The following is a 20,370-nucleotide window of genomic DNA, read 5'->3' as shown; positions in this document are numbered from 1 at the left end:
TCTGTAATTACTTTTTGGATCATTTTTATTATGGATGCTTCATAATTCTTGTCAGATAAAATCTGATTCATCACAGCGTTGGTGTCTATTCTCATTCATGAATGATTTTTGGCTGTAAACTGGAGCTTTTTGTATACTACACTGTGACACTCTGGAACCTATTTATTCTTCTTTTTAAAGCAGGCAGTCCCTGTAATGACGTATACTGTGAGGGCTGGATACTTGTGTATGTTCCTGCTGCATCCCACTGACACGACTCTGGCAAAAGTGGGGCATTGAGTCATACTTCCTTATTGCAAATGGGTAGAGTGGAAGTTCAGCTACCTCCTTGGCTCTGCTGACACTATCCCAGTGAAAGTGGCACACTGACCCACAGGGCTCTCTGGCTTCTGTTTTTTTTGAATGGGACTGTAAGCTCAGCTCCCTGGTGGGCCCTGCTGACACCAGGGGAAGGGGGGAGTAGCAAAGAACCAACTAGCTCCACCTTTTACCACCTTGTTAAGCCTCACTCATGCTGACTGGGGGTGGAGGCTCAGTTCCACACTGTGCCACACTGATACCAGGGGAGGGGGGATAAGTGTGCTGACCAACCCTGCCTGACACTGCCTCTTTCAGTCTCATTGCTGCCAGGTGGGTGTGGAGGTTCAGCTTCCCACTGGACCTCCCTGACACAAGGGTGGGGGGAAAAGTGGAGTGCTTACTAGCCCTGACATGTATCCTTCTGCTCAGTCTTTTTGATGTGGAGGGAGTGGAAGCTCAGCCTCCCTGTTGGACCCCACTGACATGGAGATGGAGGTGAAGTCCAGTGATGACTAGCCCTGCACTGCACCAAGTTGTTAAGTCTCCTTGCTTCTGGGTGAGTGTGGCAACTTAGGTTGCTACTGTACTGGGCTGACACTACTCTGGAAGGAGCATAAGAGCACTGTCTCTTTCTGCCAAATGATGGATTAGGACTGCCTGCTCAGTTCTGTCAACACTACCCCAGCAGTGGAATAGGAGCATACCACTTTTTTTTTTTTTGTGGCAAGGAACGGAGTGGAAGATTAACTTCTCACTAGGCTCCATTGAAGCTGTGGGGCAGTTGGGAGGGTGCATTTTTTCTTTTCCATTAGTGTTTTGTTGGAGTAGGGCAGGTATTGCCAAAAAGGCTTTCTGTTGTTAGGTGATCCTTTCTCTATTTCCTTTAAGTATGAGGTTCAGGCTTTTCTTAGAGCTCTTTTTGTCTGTGCCTGTTGGCAGTTATGGCTTGGAGGCTTCTGCAGTGCCTTGTCTGGGATATACAGGAGGCAAAAAGGAAACCAAAGGAGCCCACTGCTGTACTGTTTCTTAAGTTCTGAGGCATTCTGCCTTGCTCTTTCCACCTTTCAGTCTTATTTGTTGTGTTATGTTCAGGAGTTTTGGGTTGAAAGAGGGAGGACCTAGAAGAAATGGAGTTTCTTCACCTTGGCAATAATGTAAGTCCTCTTAATTTCTTTTTTAAGAAAAAAATCGGCAGAGCACACAACATCCTCAAAAATGGATTTTTTTAATATCTAAGGGGATTTCTGATAGCAGTAATGATTTAAGGAATAAACCACAGTGAAAGAGTATCTGGGAAAACTTAAAGAGGTGGAGATTTACTAGGTTTGGAAAGCCATGCAAAATACCTTTCCTAATTTCACTGGAAATTTGTGGAATATTAAACTGATTACTCTTGGTGTGGCCCAAGTTCTCTTTCTTTTTTTTTTTTTTTTTCCTGCGGTACGCGGGGCTCTCACTGTTGTGGCCTCTCCCGTTGCGGAGCACAGGCTCCGGACGCGCAGGCTCAGTGGCCATGGCTCACGGGCCCAGCCGCTCCGCAGCATGTGGAATCTTCCCAGACTGGGGCACGAACCCGTGTCCCCTGCATCGGCAGGTGGACTCTCAACCACTGCGCCATCAGGGAAGCCCCCAAGTTCTCTTTCTATACAATGATCCTTTGTGGGTTTGTAAAGCTCTTTGTGTTTTGTGGGGGAAAAGATGTGAGTGGCAGGGAAACTTTGGCTCCTTGTATATATAAAACAAGATATGACATTCACAGTTACTGTTAAGTAAAATTAAAACGGTGGTAGAAGTAGGGTCCCATAGGAGGTTGCAATAGCAGCTGCTTTAAGTCTCAAAAGTAATGGCAGCAACATTTTTCTATACTCACGTTTCCAACTCTAAGTACTAGTGACTTTTACTTGTTGGGATTCTTGCTATAAAGGATACAATTTAAAATTCATCATTTCAGAAGAGGCCCATATCTTCATTTTACAACTCCTGTCTTAGATGCCATTTTCTGGTCCTTAAACACTCCTCTCCCCCCAAAATCAGTACGCTTCAGATGCTGCTGCATTACTAGTACCACAGTGATTACAGCATTGGATATTACAGGGAAAAAGCAAGTGTCTGAGCCCGCTAAGTCACTTGGAGGCAGCACAGTTGAAAGAACTTTGGAGTCAAAAAGACCTTGGAGATCAATTCTTGCATTTGACACTAACTAGCTGTATGGCTTTGGGAAAATTACATAATCTTTTTGAGCTACAGTTTGTTCATCTGTAAAATGGGAATAATGCCCAATTTACAAGATTGTTGTGAAAATTCAATGACATAATGCACATAAAGTGAGGGCCCAAAGTTGGTGCTCAACAACTCTGAAAAAGCTTCTAGAGAACATGACCAATCTGACAGTTATATCTATATTCATCTAATATTTCTCCCGTTTGACCATGCTTCTGTTTCCTGCTTCTCCCATGACTTAAATTCAATCTCTGTGCTTATGTATGCTACAGCTTATGGGACAAAGAGCCATAATTCATTTAGAACAGACAAGATTGATATGCTCATTTTACCCTGATATTTATAATTACTTAATATCTCTCGTCTCCAGAGTAGAAGCCCAAGATGCTCGAAGAAAGGAAAAAAACAATAAAAACTTAAAAAAATTTCAATGCAACCTGAATATTTCATGCTCAATTCTCTTCTATTTTATAGTACAGATTTGTTTCTATAGTACAAGATTGTTTTTCTGGTGTAGAAATGGGAGAATTGAACTTAAATTTTGAGTTTTAATGGTATATTAATGATACTGTACATCACTGGCAATAATGTCCAACATTCTATCCAACCAACCTAAAAGGATTTAGTGGTAAAGAGAGATGGACATCACCAAAACAGCAGTTTGCTGGTGGGTCTACATCGTGTGGCTTTACTAAGATTTTAAACTTTCATTCAAAAAATTCAGTTTTAGGGCTTTCCTGGTGGCACAGTGGTTGAGAGTCTGCCTGCCGATGCAGGGGACACGGGTTCGTGCCCCGATCCAGGAAGATCCCACATGCCACGGAGCGGCTGGGCCCGTGAGCCATGGCCGTTGAGCCTGCGCGTCCGGAGCCTGTGCTCCACAACGGGAGAGGCCACAACACAACAGTGAGAGGCCCATGTACAGCAAAAAAAAAAAAAAAAAAATTCAGTTTTAGCTTTTTCCACCCAGAGACAGTAAGGCAAGCTGATGCCCTGTAACCCCAGTGGAATGCTTATGGCTAGAAAAACCTTCCAGCCAAGCAGCTCTAAAGAAAGCCCAGCCTGCTCAAGATTCAGGCAAAAGAAGATCAATATGAATACTTTAAGATTAGGTCTAGAAACATCAAAAAGGCAAAATGAACACCTGCCCAGAGGAGCAAACTAAGACAAGGAAGACTTTATTTTTGTTCTTATTTTTCTCACCACCAGTAACTTCTGCTCAAATTATTTAACATCCCTGAGGTTGATGTAAAATATGCATGTAAAAGGAAAATAACCTCTATTTCATGTGCAGGGATGATATGAAGATTAGAATGCCTAGCACAGGGCTGGAAATATAGTAGGGATGCAATAATTTTTATGCAATAATTTCAACTCTGCTTAAAATTAATATAATTTCACAGCTGAAAGTCATCCAAGTTTTTTTTCTTTAAATGTGTAAGAGTTTTATTCTGGCAGAAATTTGATCTCATAAAGAAATCAGCTCAGACAAGTTCTTTTGCTGAGCTTTTCTGTAACTAAGCTCATCAGAAAAAGCACATATTGCAAGAGACTAACAGCTAACGTCATAGTTAAGTGTTACAGGATATTTACTATAGTAGGTCTTTGAAGGCAAAATTCAGTCAATTATTGAGACACCTATAGGTTGGTTACATGTTAAGGCACAGATATATCTATACAACTATAATCTCACTCTATTTCTGGCAACAACAAGACAGGAAGGATCAGTTCTTACAGAACGGTGAAGGAGAGTAAATACTGACTCCTTGTCTCGTGGTTTAGACAACCAGTTCTGCAGAAAAACTAAGATGGTAAAGGTAGATTACCATTGTCAAAAACGCTACGAAGACCTAAAATCATAGTAAAAACAGAGATACTTGTACTGTGACCGAATATCAAATCACATGGGGAGTCAAAACATATCCTGGATTTTTCTTTTCTAAGTTGTAACAAAAGCAATTAAAAAAATGAGGAACACAAATGACAAAAGAAAAAATAGATAAATCGGACTTCATAAAAATTAAAAACTTCTGTGCTATGAATGATACCAACAAGAAAGTAAAAAGACTACCCACAGAATGGGAGAAAATATTTGCAAATGATATAACTTATGAGAATTGAATCCAGAATATATAAAAAGTCAGTATTAAAAAGTCAACCCACTTGAAAAATGGGCAAAGTATCGGCATAGACATTTCTCCAAAGATGATATACAAATAGCCAATAAGCACATGAAAAGATGCTCAACATCACTAATTATTGGAGAAATGCAAATCAAAACCACAATGAGGCATCGCCTCACACTGGTCAGAATGACTATCATCAAAAAGTCTACAAATAATAAATGCTGGAGAGGGTGTGGAGAGAGGGAACCCTCCTACACTGTTGGTGGGAATGTAAATTGGTGCAGCCACTATGGAAAACAATATGGAGGTTCCTTAAAAAATTAAAAATAGAGCTACCATATGATCCAGCAATCCCACTCCTGGGTATATATCTGGAAAAAATGAAAACTCTGATTCGAAAAGATACAAGTACCCCAATGTTCATAGCAGCACTATTTACAATAGCCAAGATATGGAAACAACCCAAGTGCCCATCGACAGATGATTAGCTTAAGAAGATGTCACACACACACAATCTAATAATACTCAGCCATAAGAAAGAATGAAATATTGCCATTTGCAGCAACATGGATGGACCTAGAGAATATTATACTTAGTGAAGTAAGTCAGACAAAGACAAATATTATATCACTTATATGTGGAATCTGAAAAATAATATAAATGAATCTATACAGAAACAGATTCATAGACATAGAAAACAAACTTATGGTTAACAAAGGGGAAAGGGGGGAGGGATAAATTAGGAGTATGAGATCAACAAACTACGTAAACTGGATAAGGAACAAGGATTTACTGCTTAGTACAGGGACTTCCTTGGAGGTCCAGTGGTTAAGACTCTGTGCTTCCACTGCAGGGGGCACAGGTTGGATCCCTGGTCGGAGAACTAAGACCCTACATGCCACGCAGCACGGCCAAAAAATAAAAAAGTAAATACTGTTTAGCACAGAAAGCTATATTCAATATCTTGTAATAAACTATAATGGAAAATAACTTGAAAAATATATATAACTGAATCACTTTGCTGTATACCTGAAAGTAAAACAATTTTGTAAATCAACTATAATTTAAAAAAAAAAACAGTGAGAGATCGCCTCACACCCACTATAGATGGCTATAAACAAAAAAGCAGATAATAACAAGTGTTGATGAGGATATAGAGAAATTGGAACCCTAATATACTCTAGTGGGAGTATAAAATGGTGCAGCTGCTTTGGAAAACAGTCTGAAGGTTCTTAAAAGCTAAAACATTGAGTTACCACTTGACCCAGAAATTCTACTTCTGGGTATGTACTTAAGAAAGCTGAAAACACATTTTCATTAAAAACGTGTGCGTGGATGCTCATAGCAGCATTATTCATAACAACCCAGAGTGTAATCAACTCAAGTGTCCATCAACTGATGAATGGATAAAATATGGTATATCCACGCAATGGAATATTATTCATCCATAAAAGGAATGAAGTACTGATATATGATTCAACATGGATGAACTTTGAAGTCACTATGCTAATTGAAACAAGCCAGATACAAAAGGACAAATATTCCATTTATATGAGGTACCTAGAGTTGTCAAATTCACAGAGACAGAAAAAATAGTGGTTACCAGGTACTGGTGGGAGTGGAGAAGGGGGAGTAGTAGTTTAATGAATACAGAGTTTCTCTTTGAGAGGATGAAAAAGTTTTGGAAATACAGAATGGTGATGGTTGCACAACATTGTTAATGTACTTTATGCCACTGAATTGTATCCTTAAAAATGGTTAGGGGCTTCCCTGGTGGCGCAGTGGTTGAGAGTCCGCCTGCCGATGCAGGGGACACGGGTTCGTGCCCCGGTCCGGGAGGATCCCACATGACGTGGAGCGGCTAGGCCCGTGAGCCATGGCCGCTTAGCCTGCGCGTCTGGAGCCTGTGCTCCGCAACGGGAGAGGCCACAACAGTGAGAGGCCTGCGTACCGCAAAAAAAAAAAAGTTAAGATGGTAAATTATATGTTATATATATTTTACCACAATAAAAAAGGAATGAAGTCTTTATACATGCTACAAAATGGATGAACTTTGCAAACATTATGCTAAGAGAAAGTCGAACACAAAGGACCACATACTTTATGAGTCCACTGATATGAAATGTCCATAACAGGTATATCTATTGAGATAGAAAGTGGATTAGTGGTTGCCTAGGGCTGAGAGAGGGCATGGAGGAGTTGGGGAATGACAGCTAAGGGTTTCTTTTGTGGTGTTAAAAATGTTTTAAAATTGATTTTGGCGGTTGTTGTGCAACTTTGTGAACATTTTAAAAACTACCTGGTTGTACACGTTAAATGGATGAATTATATAGTATGTGAATTATATCTCAATTTAAGCTGCTTTTTAAAAAATGAGGATTATAACAGTCAATGATTAGTGAACAATGTATTACTTAGGTGCGTTGGGATTTTGCTATGAACGTTATCATATGTAATATATGTATATTACTATGTTTAGCTATTTTAATAACATGTTCTATTTTAATTTTTTAAAAAGATAAAAGTGAGCTACTATCATTTTCTCAAATAAATTCCATCTGTGTCTAAAGGCTGGCAGTTTTGACTATACTGATAAAGGTCAAAGTACCTTGTCACTATATCTGCAAACTACAAAAGAAGCCAACAGGAAATGAATGTTCTTCTGAACATTGGAATTGCAAATAAAATCACATCTTAAGAACCTCATATTTACATGGTGTTTAATTTACAAAGCACTTTCTGATATATTTCTGATGTACTGATCCTGTTAATATCCTTGTGAGGTGATCAGGATGGGTGTTAGGCCATCACTTTCCCTTGCCCAAGAAATTAAACAGAGGTTTGATCCACCCAAGTCCCATAGCTTGTTAGTGGCTGAACTAGATCTGAATACTAAATCTATTTTCAACCAATGCTCTGCCTAATCTACCATTCTATTCAATAAACTAGATCACACAGTGCTCCATAAACAGGAAGCATTTCTATATAGCAAAAGCAAATTAAAAATGTGAAAAATATATAAATAGGCCATTAACATAAAGAACTCTCACAAGTTGTCCATTTGTGTTTCTAACTCCAATTTATCTTTTTGTGATATCTGAACAAGTGCACTATTTTATGTGCACTTACGGCTTTTAAACAAGGCATGAATAGCATAAGACAAACTCAGACAGGGTTTCGGGCACATGGGTTCTAGGTAATAATTTTGTTGTTAAGCATTTTCTGAACATGTGCATTGTATTACTTTGGAATTAGACCTAGACATGGTCTCTTACTTCACGGAACTGCCAATGTAATGGGAGGAGGCGGCAAGACAAAACCAAGTAAGTGACCAATAAATAAACAAATAAATTTGAATTGAGGAGTAAAGAGAGTCCGGTTAGAAGAAAAATGATAATGCGCTGGAGGGTAGATAGGATGGCTCTGAACAATGACAGAGAGAATTTCAGAAAAGTCTTGATTGGAATGCCTAGTTCAAGCCTGCCATTTCACTGTAAAAGGGAGAGGAAAGAGATCCTAATCAGCACAGCAGTAGGAGTGCAGTTTGCATTTATTTTTCTCATGCAGGTCTCAACAAATGCAAGGACTGGAATTATACAGAATATGATTTAAAAATTCATTGGTATGTTTCCTAAGAATATGATGTTGAATGAATTTATTTCATTGAATGGACAACGAGGAAAAATGTCAAATTATTTGATGTTTGTTCCAAGAAATGCATCCAAAATCTTTGAACTTGTCAATCAATAATGTGAAGAAAGAAGATAGCTTCTGTAATCTCCATGGCACTTAGCCTAACCTAGGGGAAAAAAAACCCCCTTATTCCTTTATCAATGATTTTTATATAGTGCCTTAGGCAATCTGGAAAGAATATTTTCAAGATCACACACATAATCCAACTAAGTCTGACCTTTGGATTCTTTTTTCCCCTTATAACTACCTCCATTAAACTGTTTCCTAAGAATAGAGAGAAATCTATGATTAAAGAAAAATGGATTCATCTTGTTTTCTCCAGATCATTACATGCCTATCAGAATCCTGCTTCATAGCCACTGGGAGAAATGATCAGGTACTTTGTTGGAGATCGATACACTGAAACAGTGATTCTTAGTTCTCGTTTTACAATATCCCACTGGGACTCTGACGTTTTTTCCAGGGGTATTAGGAAATTCTTGAAACATTAATTTCAGTTCACTTTAGCTTTTAGTATAAATATATGCCAAATGGCACTTCTCTGGGGGAGGAGAAGGAGTCTTGGCCAGGAGAAGAAATCCAAAATCCAGCTAACAATAGAGTATTGTAACTCCAGGGGTGGGAATTGCAGCTTTAGCTCTCTGCTTGGCACGGACATCAAGCCATGACCCTCCATTGCTTCTCTGGTGTCAGAGAAAGGGAAAAAGAAGAGGCATAACTTTGACGCTCACATTTTAAAACCTTAAAAACACATATATCTAGAAATTCTATAATACTTAATTGTTAATAGTGGCTACGTCTGGGAACTGAGGTGTGGTGTTACTTTCCCTGTGTTACATCATAAATTCCTCTAATGCTTTAACTTGATTTTAGAAGGAGCACGTATTGCTCTTGTACTCATTAAAACTTTCAACTGAGGTTTCAGAAGCCAAAAATAAAATAAATCAGAATTATTAAGCCAAAAAAGACAAACTAAATAGCTTTAATTCTGAAAACAGCTGGTTATAATATAAAGACTAGTGCTACAGAATTCTTATACCACCAGTGTCCAATAGAAATGTAAGCCACAAATTTGAGCCACATATATAATTTAAAATTTCTATTAGCCATTTTACAAAAATAAAAAAAAAACAGGTGAAATTAATGTTACACTTTAACTCAATATATCCAAAATATTGCTTTTTTGAGTACTAAGTCTGAAATCTGCTAGGTATTTTACATTTACAGTATATCTTAATTCACATTGGCTATGTGTATCTTTATTTATTTAGTTTTTAAAAACAATGTAATAAGCACCTGGGAACTAATCACCCAAAACAAAAGCTAGGACTTTGTAAACAACATACATCTGATTACATGTTTCCTTCTTATTCTCATTTCCCTACCTCTTTCCTCCATCCTTTATCCCAAACCTTGTGTTCATCATTTCCTCAATCTCCTTCTCATATAATTGCATCACGTTGATATGAACTCCTAAAAGAGAATTAGCTGTTTATAACTTCATATAAAAATTATTAGGCTGTGTTTAATATTTTGGGAATTACTTTTTTTTCAGTATTCAATTAGGTTTGTCATTATTATAGGCCCAAGGTGACTTGTTTCTTAATTGCATTTAATACATACACGGGTTTTTCAATTTTTTCCGGTTTTATTGAGGTATAATTGACATATAACATTGTATTCAGTTAAGGTGTACAATACAATGATTTGATATATGTATAAAGTATGAAATAATTACCACAATGTTTAGTAAACATCCATCTCCACAATTACAATTTTTCTTCTTGTGATGAGAACTTTTAAGATCTACTCTTAGCAATTTTCAAATACACAACACAACACAACATTGTTAACTATAGTCACTATGCTGTGCATTAAATCCCCAGGATTTATTTATCTTGTAACTGGAAGTTTGTACCTCTTGACCACCTTCACCCATTTCCCCCACTACCTAGCCATGGCCTCTGGCCAATCTCTTCTCTGTTTCTTTGAATTTGGTTTTCTTAGATTCCAAATATGAGTGAGATTATACAGTACTTGTCTTTCTCTGTCTGACTCATTTCACTTAGCATAATGCCCTCAAGGTCCATCCATGCTGCTGCAAATGGCAAGATTTCTTTCTATTTTATGGCTGAATAATATTCCATTATATATACATATATGTGTGTGTGTGTGTATACACATACATATATACACCACATTTTCTTTCTTCATTCATCCGTTGCTGGACACTTACGTTGTTTCTATGTCTTGGCTATTGTAAACAGTGCTGCTGTAAATATGGGGGTGCAGATAGCTCTTCGAGATAGGGATTTCGTTTCCTTTGGATATATACCTAGAACATATATAGGTTTTTTTGTGACAACTTCAACATAAGGAACTTACTTTTTATAAGCTTAAAATACATTGGTAAGATTCATCCATACCTCTAAGTGTTGCTAGAGTTCATTGGTTTGACTGCTGTCTAATATTTCATTGTATGAGTATATCACAGTTTATCCATACACTATCTTGTTGATGGGCATTTAGGTTGTTATATTTTTGTCTGCATATTCTTGTCTAAATCTACTATTGTATACACGTAACAGTTTCTTTTGGGTAGAGATCTAGGAATTCACAATTCTTACCGAAATGAAACAGCTATATAGCGGATGAGGGAGCAGGCAGACAGAGATCAGCCAGAGAGAGTTCCAGTATGGGTTAGAACCAGTAGGAAGAGCAACTGGTAGGGATGGTGTTGCTCGTGGAGGCCCCAGAAACGTTGTGAGTGGCAGTTGGTTCTAGTTTTCCAGTCTTACTTTGCTCTACTGGGCTGCACCATGTGCAGTTAAAGCTTTGAACAGTAGTAGTGAGTAAAGCCAGGCCCTACTGATAAAGGTTCCCATACAAATTTTGGCAATGCCAACACATCTAGAGAACTTGGGTCCTGTGTTCCCAAACTCTCCACCCTTGTCCGGTTCTTGGTGGTCAGTCTCTTTCCTCTGCATCCCTTAAATTGTCTTTCTGCACTGGGCTATGTGCAGGTATATACTGGAGGTACTGGCGAGGTAAGACAAAAACTTGACTTTTGGTGTATATGAAAGCATTCTCTGAGAGTGGGGGAAAGATGGAAAATTCTAAAATAGAGTTATTTTTCTGTCCTAGACTGCATTAAATTCATCCCTATGAGCACAGTAAAAAATAACCTCTAGGAGTTAGGGCTTAGCATAGCTGGTTCTAATGGAAAAACATGAATCTGGGATTGGTAGCTGGATCAGCTACAAGGGACTGATTCTGAAGGAAGAGGGGCTGAGGAATTTATATAAAGTTAGGAATGAGAAACAGCAGTAGGAAGTTTAAGGCCTAAGCCAGGGGCCTGGTAATGAAGAAAGGGGGAATTACACAGGTGCATATGGGGATACAGAACTCAGATTTGCTCAGGACTTTACATTTTGAAAAGCGCTTTTCAAATCACACTATATTTAATCCTCGCAGTAATCCAGTGAAGTAGGTATTACCATTATGCCACTTTATAGGAACTGAGGCTGAAAGATTAATATGCATGTTCACAAAGTTTCATAGCAAGTAAGTAGCAGACCTGCAACTTGAACCCAGGTCCCTAAACACAAAACCAAGGACTGTTTTATTGCTCCAGTGATTTACAGCTCAGGTATTAAAGTGTGTTGCTAATGCTTTGCTGCTAAGTACTGAAGTAATGATTTACTTAAATAAAAACTGGAATAGATTTAATGGTGTTTCTGTAATAGTGCCACTCTCATTTGCATTCTGATAGGTTTTCTTGAGCAGGAAAGAAAGGAACCTAGTTATAGCCAGCATGCTAGAAAAATGCGTAGAACTCCAGGGACCCCAGGAAGGGAGTCTCGCATGTCTATTCAAGCTCTGAATTACGCTGATAAAAGGTCAAGATCCGCCACACTATATACCACAGTAGTCAGAGAAGTAATCTAATTTGGTGAATGAAAGGTGAAATAATAAATATATACAATGTAATTTTTATTTCTTCATTTTTGTTTAACTTTGAGAATGGAACATTGTGTACATTGCCCAGAATTGCCCTTTGAAGAAGCTGTTTGTGCAGGAATAGAACTGGAAAGGACCCACAAGTTGCTCTCTCATGAACAAATTTTTATAACAACTCCTTCCCTCAATCTCTCAATGACTTACCAAGTATTTGTTATTATATACAACTCCTGTGGCTTCACAGATATGTGTATTGTCCACTGCCTGTCTCTTAAGATCTTTCTAATGCAGTTTTCTCGATTCAAAGAGGGGAATGCTTTAGCATGGACCTGTAGTATGTTTTCTTTCAATCTGCAAACATTCATTAACTACTTGACTGTTTGCTTGTCCTAGCTAGTTGCCATGCTGAGGTAGAAGGAATCCCTAACCTCTTGTGACTTATCATCTAGCTGGGAAGATGAGAGAAGTACATGAAAGAGATCTAGAAAATGTAAGTGTTTCAAGCATGTACATGGAAGAATGTAAACTAAGGAGATAAAGCTATCTGGCTGGAGGTTCATTAAAGCCATGAAGCTTTAGAACTGGATCCTGAAAGGATGGATAAGGATTAGAAGGAAGTAAGAAGGTAGTCCAGGAAGGGGATTGATTTAGTAAAATCAAGAGGCCGTAACCAGCAAGATCTGGTGAAAAAGGTAAGACCACTTACATTGCTGCTATGGTTGCCACCATGCCAATGTTATACGATACACTAAGCATAAGTAGACCTTTCATTTTCTTGGAATTCCCTATTTCTTTGAAATCCCCAAACCAATAAACTCTTATAAACTATGTTGCTTTATGTGTTCAACTTTTATGAGAAGTAACAATTCATATCTGTACATCACTGTATAGTTTATATAATATCTGCATATACATCATTTTGTTTGACCCTTACAGCAATCCTGTGTAATGACATGGAGGCTGACTTGCTACAAGTTAGAGGACCAGCAAGTGCAGAGCTCAGGACGTCAGTCCAGATCAGATTCAGTCCAATCATTAACATTTACATGTTGTTTTGACCAATAATTGATATTCATAAATGATATTCTTTTTTTTTTTTTTTGCGGTACGCGGGCCTCTCACTGTTGTGGCCTCTCCCGTTGCGAAGCAGAGGCTCTGGACGCGCAGGCTCAGCAGCCATGGCTCATGGGCCCAGCCGCTCTGCGGCATGTGGGATCTTCCCGGACCGGGGCACGAACCCATGTCTCCTGCATTGGCAGGTGGACTCTCAACGACTGCGCCACCAGGGAAGCCCATAAATGATATTCTTAAGGTCCTAAGATTCTGATGTATATCTTGCATCAGGAATTATTAAATTATGCCTTGGGTCATTTTTTTATGTTTAGCATATTTGGTTGTTATTCAAGATTTTTTAAACTCGTATGAAATATTTTAGAACATATAATCTTTAAGATGGCTACTAGTAGAGTTGGTTGAATACTGTCCTTCAGATTTCTTTTCAATTACAATGCTATACAGTCCTCACTTGGCGGCTTCATGCACAGTGAACACCTCACTTACTTGGCACCACATAAGAGGTTCCACAGAAGTGAGTTTTCTGGATAACTAAAGCTTACTCCACTGACAGCAAACTTTGAGATCTGGCAGAAAACTTTCTAATATATTTTGAGACTTCCCCGTCTTGTCATGTTAGAGTTGTCTATTACAGGATAAGCATCACTATGAAAATCCCCTATTGGACCATACAGTGAGGTGCTCAGTGTCTTACCAAGGCATACAGGGAAGTTTGAACCCCTACATTAATAGTCCCAAGTGACTTCACTTTTCTGGTTATTCCGTTTTTAGAATTCTTATTTTCTTCATGCTGCTAACTGTGCCTTCTTAGGGTATCAGTTTTTTCACATCTGGTAGACCCCTTTTCCCATTCTCATTGGTCATCAGACAACTAAACTCAGTACATCAGTAAGTAACCTTTATTTTATTTTTTGTGGTACGCGGGCCTCTCACTGTTGTGGCCTCTCCCGTTGTGGAGCACAGGCTCCGGACGCGCAGGCTCAGCGGCCATGGCTCACGGGCCCAGCCGCCCCGTGGCATGTGGGATCTTCCCGGACCGGGGCACGAACCCGTGTCCCCTGCATCGGCAGGCGGACTCTCAACCACTGCGTCACCAGGGAGGCCCAGTAACCTTTATTTTATATACAATGCTAAACCAAAAGGCTTAGTGAGGTTGTTGCCACCCTTCTCTCACAGGTGTAGAGTAAGAGGCCTCAGTGGATTGAGATTTTGTTCCCAGATCATTGGGTTTCATTATCTCTCCTTTTGGGGTTTTAGGTTGTGTTCTGGATTTTGGAGGTTGCTAAATAAAAGAGCTCTGACTTATCAGGGTATATTGAGAATAATTATATTTTGTTTACAAAACTCACATTGTGTATATTTCTCCAAGATGGACAAAAGCAGATGTAACTTAAACTATCAGTAGTAATAGCAGCTTGTGATATCCAATTTTTAATTCTTAATTCATTGGTGGGAGAAGAAAAAGAGCACTCTTAAGACAAATCTTATTTAAAACAAATACTCTACCTGAATCTTTAACACAGCTTTATATTTTTCTAAGTGCTTTAGCATGTATTATCTCTTTGATCATCACAATCCTGTGAAATAAACAGGATAGCTTCTTCTCTCAACTATAAAAGTGGCTAAGAGATTGTGATATTTGATAAAAAGCATTCTCATTTTTCTACCCCAAACTTGAGAAATAGATGGATTAGTACTATTCTCATTTTACAGTTGACACTAATAATTACTAACTATTGAGCATCTGTAAGTGCCAGCATTGAGTTAGGCATTTTACTTTATCTTTAGTCCTTTTAGCATTAAAGGAAGGAAGTATTATTACTATATTTAGGTCATGAGAAAACTTAGGTTATATGACTTGACCAAGGCCACAAAGCTAAAAGTAGTAGAGCTAGAATTTGAAATTAGGTCTCTGTGATTTTAAATTTTAAATCAGGTATATGTGGCTTTAAATTCTATGCTCTTTCCTTACCCCAAGCTATCTGAGAGAGAGAAACCAAGGGTCAGAAAGGTTGCATCTTGATATCAATAGAGTATTTCTTTCTTGTATATATGATTTCTTCCAGGCACCTGGAGCTTTACTGTACTACGTTTGGGTTTTGTTTCTGATAGCTTCTGGATTTTGCATACTATGCTAGGGGGTAGGAAGAACAGATTATATTCAAACCGCTGAACTGAAACTTGAAAACAACCTCTGAGATAAAATATTTGTACCACAAATATACTCCCTTCTCCTTTAAATAGGTGACAATGTAAACATGTGCTTTTAAAGAGCTTTGGAGATGACTTGCAAAGATAATGTACTATTATGGATCAATGACTTTATGACTCCGGTAAGAAATTTGTTGCTTCTTTTGAACAAAATAGAGATTTAAATGTGTGACCTGAAATATAAAATTTCATCTTTGGAAGCTATGCAATTCATACTTTAAAATTTGATCATTTCAGTGTAGTCTTTTTTTAAAGAGTGATGAAACATATCTGAAATTCGAGGAATCAAATTGCTGTATTTACAATAACTGAACATCCTCTCAGCAGATACCATGAAGCTATCATGAGAAACACATTCTTTTTCCACTTCCTTTTTAAGAAATCATATTTCTAAACAGATTAGGATCAAAACATAGTGAATTACCAAGTCAATCTTCTTCCCGCTCTTCTGGCATAATGTAAGATAATGATGAGCTGAATTTCATTTATAAAGATGACACTACTAACTTTCTGGCAGCAGGCCAGGCCCATGAGTTGTTTTGCTATAGGGAGAATAGATCTGCACAAAGTCACCTTCTTCCTAGTATACCACTTGCCAAATAGCACAGATTGGTTAGACCCCTGAGTTGGGGTATATAGAACTGCAGTGAGGCTACACCCTAAACAACTGACCTAATGCATCACAGTACTAAGTTCATTAAAGGGGGTGTATACTGGAAGCAGTGGTAAAATGCAGCTAATATTCATAAGCCCACAGCAAAGCATCCTTGGTATGTCACCATTTCAAAAATAGCTTTCACTAAAGTTCTCAACATGTTAATGGCATGGGATCTATGTCTTCTAAGTCAGTTTGAAGTCCTCAACAAGAAAGAGAGTGGGATCGGATCAGTCACTGTTTCTAAATTACACTGAGGGTCTAAATGGTGCTACTTTGCACCAGAGATTAGGAAGTAGAAGATCGGGAAAATTAAAACTGCTACCAAAGTTAAGAACAATCATACATGTCTTACCTTTAGTAAACAAGGAAGAATTATATTTGCCTTGCTAATATTTACTTCTCAAGTGTATGGAGGGTAGGGGAGAGATGCAGTAAGATGGGTAAGATGCCAAAATAATTTGGGATTAAAATACCATTGATCAAATGCTTGAGTGAGCATTGGAAAGCCCTGAGGTGGTTCTGGGCTCTAGTCACACTTTCTCTGCTCAAAGGTTCTGGCTTCCCTCAGTCCTTCCTCCAAGTCTCCTATGTTACATATCAGGTTTCCTAAGCCAAGAGGAGAGCCAAAAAATGCAGGGGATTGGTTAGCTTTGCACCTGCTGCTTCCTTTGTCAGAAATGCACCTTCTACTTTTCTTCATCAAAGTCTCATTCATCCTCCAAAATCCAATTCAAATGTCACTTCATTCATTCATATATGCATGCCTAGTATGTGCCAGCCATTGTGCACTTCTCCTTGGAGATGTATTTAATATATTTGGCCATTCTGTGGCCCCTTTCCCTGTGCTTCCACTGCAATCTTATCAAACCTCCATATAAGTACTTATCGCCTCTGGAAAGTATTTATAAGGTTCTCTCTTATGAAAACAATGTGCTTCCAGAACTAAGGAACCTTATCTTACCCATTTGTGTATCCCTGGGTGCAATATAATACAGTGCCTTGCACATAGTAGATGGTTAATAAATCTCTAGCTATTCTCTCCCTCCCTTTCATTTATATTTGCTATTTTCTACTTACTCTTGTGACTTGATTCTCAATCCTTCGGCCCCTATTACTTTACTCAGACTTCCCTGACCAGTGTTGCCAACAACAAACTTCTTACTGAATTCAATGGATGGACAAGACACACTTCTTCCATTAGGCTTGCTAAATTGGTAAAATGTAAGCCTAGAGCTGCTAGTAGCTATTTCTGCCACCTTATAGGGAGAACCTGCCTGAAGAATAAGGCCAATATAAAGGGAAGCAGAACTGAGAAAGTCCTGATGACATCATTTGAGCTCCAAGATGCAGCCATGTTTTAAGACAACTTTGTCAGAGACTTTATAGTTAGAAATGAGCCAATAAATCCTATGCCCTCTTTAAAACAAAACAAAACCAAAAACCAAAAAAAAACACCCTTAATCCAGTTTAGGCCAGCTATCTGTCACCTGTAACTGAGAGAGTCTTAACATAGCTCATGATCTCCATATCTATATTTCCAGACCAGATATTTTTCCTGAGCTTCAGATACATATCTCCAACTGTTTATAGGTTTTCTCCTCTTGAATTGCCCATAGGGACCTGACACTTGACCTGTCTAAAAACACTCATTTTCCTACTCGGATCATTATCGCAGTAAATAGTACAGCACCTTGCCAGAAACCTGGGTGGCTTCCTTGGCTCCTCTTTTTCTCCCCGCAGTCAAATTTTTAATTTTTTAATTAAAAATTAAAATTTTTTCACTTAATTTTTTCTACCTACTAACTAAATCTGTCTACGTCAGTCTCCATTGCAGCTATGTTAATCTAGCCACCGCCATCTCTTATGTGTATCATTGCATCAGCCTTCTAACTGCCTTCTTTGTCTCCCTCATGCCCCTTCCAGTCCATTTTTCTCCCCATTTTATACAATTTTTCCTGTTACATTTAAAAAATAAATTACAGTAGCACAAGCTTACTGTAACAAGTCAAACAATTCAGAACTGTACAAACAATCACTAAACAGTTCTCGCTTTCCTATCCAACCTCCTTCTACCTGAGGTAATCATTAATTCACTTGGTGCCTCTGCTTCCCACCACTGTTTCTACGTAATTATATATCTATAGCTATAACTATATAAACATTCTTAGGGTTTAAAAATCTTTGTCTCTTTTTTTACATCTTTATTGGAATATAATTGCTTTGCAACATTGTGTTAGTTTCTGCTGCACAACAAAGTGAATCAGCTATATGTATACATATATCCCCATACCCCTCCCTTTTGAGCCTCCCTCCCACCCTCCCTATCCCACCCCTCTAGGTCGTCACAAAGCATTGAGCTGATCTCCTTGCTGATGGCCCACTAGCCATCCATTTTATATTTGGTAGCGTATATACATCAATGCTACTCTCTCACTTTGTCCCAGCTTCCCCTCCCTCCCTGTGTCCTCAAGTCTGTTCTCTACATCTGTGTCTTTATTCCTGCCCTGCTACTAGGTTCATCAGTACCGTTTTTTTTTAGATTCCATATATATGCATTAGCATATGGTATTGGTTTTTCTCTTTCTGACTTACTTCACTCTGTATGACACTCTCTAGGTCCATCCACTTCATTACAAATAACTCAACTTCGTTCCTTTTTATGGCTGAGTAATATTCCATTGTATATATGTGCCACATCTTCTTCATCCATTCATCTGTCGATGTACATTTAGGTTGCTTCCATGTCCTGGCTATTGTAAATAGTGCTGCAATGAACACTGTGGTGCATGTATCTTTTTGACCTATGGTTTTCTCAGGATATATGCCCAGTAGTGGGATTGCTGGGTCATATGGTAAAAATCTTTCCCTTTTCAATGAAAATGTGATAGTATTATACATATTACTCTGAAACTTGCAGCAAAAGAATATGCCTATTCTTTCAGATGCATCTATAAAACTCTAACTCATTCCTTTTAATACCTGTATAATATTCAATATTATGGCTATGTCACAATTTAGTCAATCAACCATTTCCTTATTCATAGAGATTAGGGTTATCCCTCTCTTGCCACTAAAACAGTGCTATAATAAACATCCTTATATATATTTGACCTATGTAGTGTTGTTATACATGTAGGATAAATTCCCAAAACTGTATCAAAGGTATTCTAATGTTTAATTTTACTAGAAAGTTGGATTAATATCCAAAAATGGGTGAAACAACTTATATTCTCAAATGTGATACATCACATTAACAGAATGAAAGATAAAAATCATATGATCATCTCTAAAGATGCAGAAAGCATTTGACAAAAGTCAACATCTTTTCTGATAAAAAAACTCTTCACAAATTAAGTATAGAAGGAATGCATCTCAACTTAATAAGGGCCATATACAACAAGCCCACAGCTAAAATCATATTTAACAGTGAAAAGTTGAAAGCCTTTCCTCTAAGATCAGGAACAAGATAGGATGGCCATTCTCAACGCAGTACTTGAAGTCCTATAGTCAGAGCAATTAGGCAAGAAAAAGAAATAAAAGACATCCAAATTGTAAAGAAAAAAGAAAAATTGATTCTGTTTGCAGATGGTATGTTCCTATATATAGAAAACCCTAGACTCCACCAAAAACCTGTTAGAAATAATAAACGAGTTCAGTAAAGTTGCAGGATACAAAATAAAAATACAAAAATCAATTGTGTTTCTACACACTAACAAGGAATTATCCAAAAAAAGAAATCAAGACAAAGATCCCATTTACAATAGCATCAAAAAGAATGAAATACTTACGAATAAATTTAGCCAAGGAAGTGAAATAGCTGTACACTAAAAAGTACAAAACACTGATGAAAGAAATTGAAAAAGACACACAAAAAATGGATTAGAAGAATTGGTATTGTTAAAATGTCCATATTACCCAAATCCATTTTTAGATTCAATACAATCCCTATCAAAACTCCAATGACATTTTCCACAGAAATAGAAAAAAACAATCATAAAATTTATATGGAACCACAAAAGACCCCAAATAGCCCAAGCAATCTTAAGCAAAAAGAACAAAGCTGGAGGCACTACATGTACTGATTTCAAAGTACATTACAAATTTATAGTACTCAAAACAGTATGGGCC

At 38.0% G+C, this 20,370-nt stretch overlaps 1 protein-coding gene across 6 annotated transcripts in view; it reads right to left on the bottom strand.

Annotated features, from left to right (window-relative positions):
* The window catches only part of EDA (ectodysplasin A), a 386,114-nt gene that overhangs the window by 75,273 nt on the left and 290,471 nt on the right, over nucleotides 1-20,370 (bottom strand). The window contains exon 3 of one of the 6 annotated variants that reach the window (XM_073799644.1): nucleotides 9,977-10,674. The exons of the other annotated variants lie outside the window; for them this stretch is intronic. Within the exon in view, the coding sequence (XP_073655745.1) occupies nucleotides 10,583-10,674 (92 nt within the window). The 3' untranslated portion in view covers nucleotides 9,977-10,582. Of the gene's footprint in view, nucleotides 1-9,976; nucleotides 10,675-20,370 lie in introns of those variants that run through there. 6 annotated transcript variants of the gene reach the window in all.

This window comes from Tursiops truncatus, chromosome X (assembly GCF_011762595.2).
Source record: "Tursiops truncatus isolate mTurTru1 chromosome X, mTurTru1.mat.Y, whole genome shotgun sequence".
NCBI classification, from domain to species: Eukaryota; Metazoa; Chordata; class Mammalia; order Artiodactyla; family Delphinidae; genus Tursiops; species Tursiops truncatus.
The sequence above is the reverse complement of the archived record's forward strand: the minus strand, read 5'-3'. Positions and strand labels throughout refer to the sequence as shown.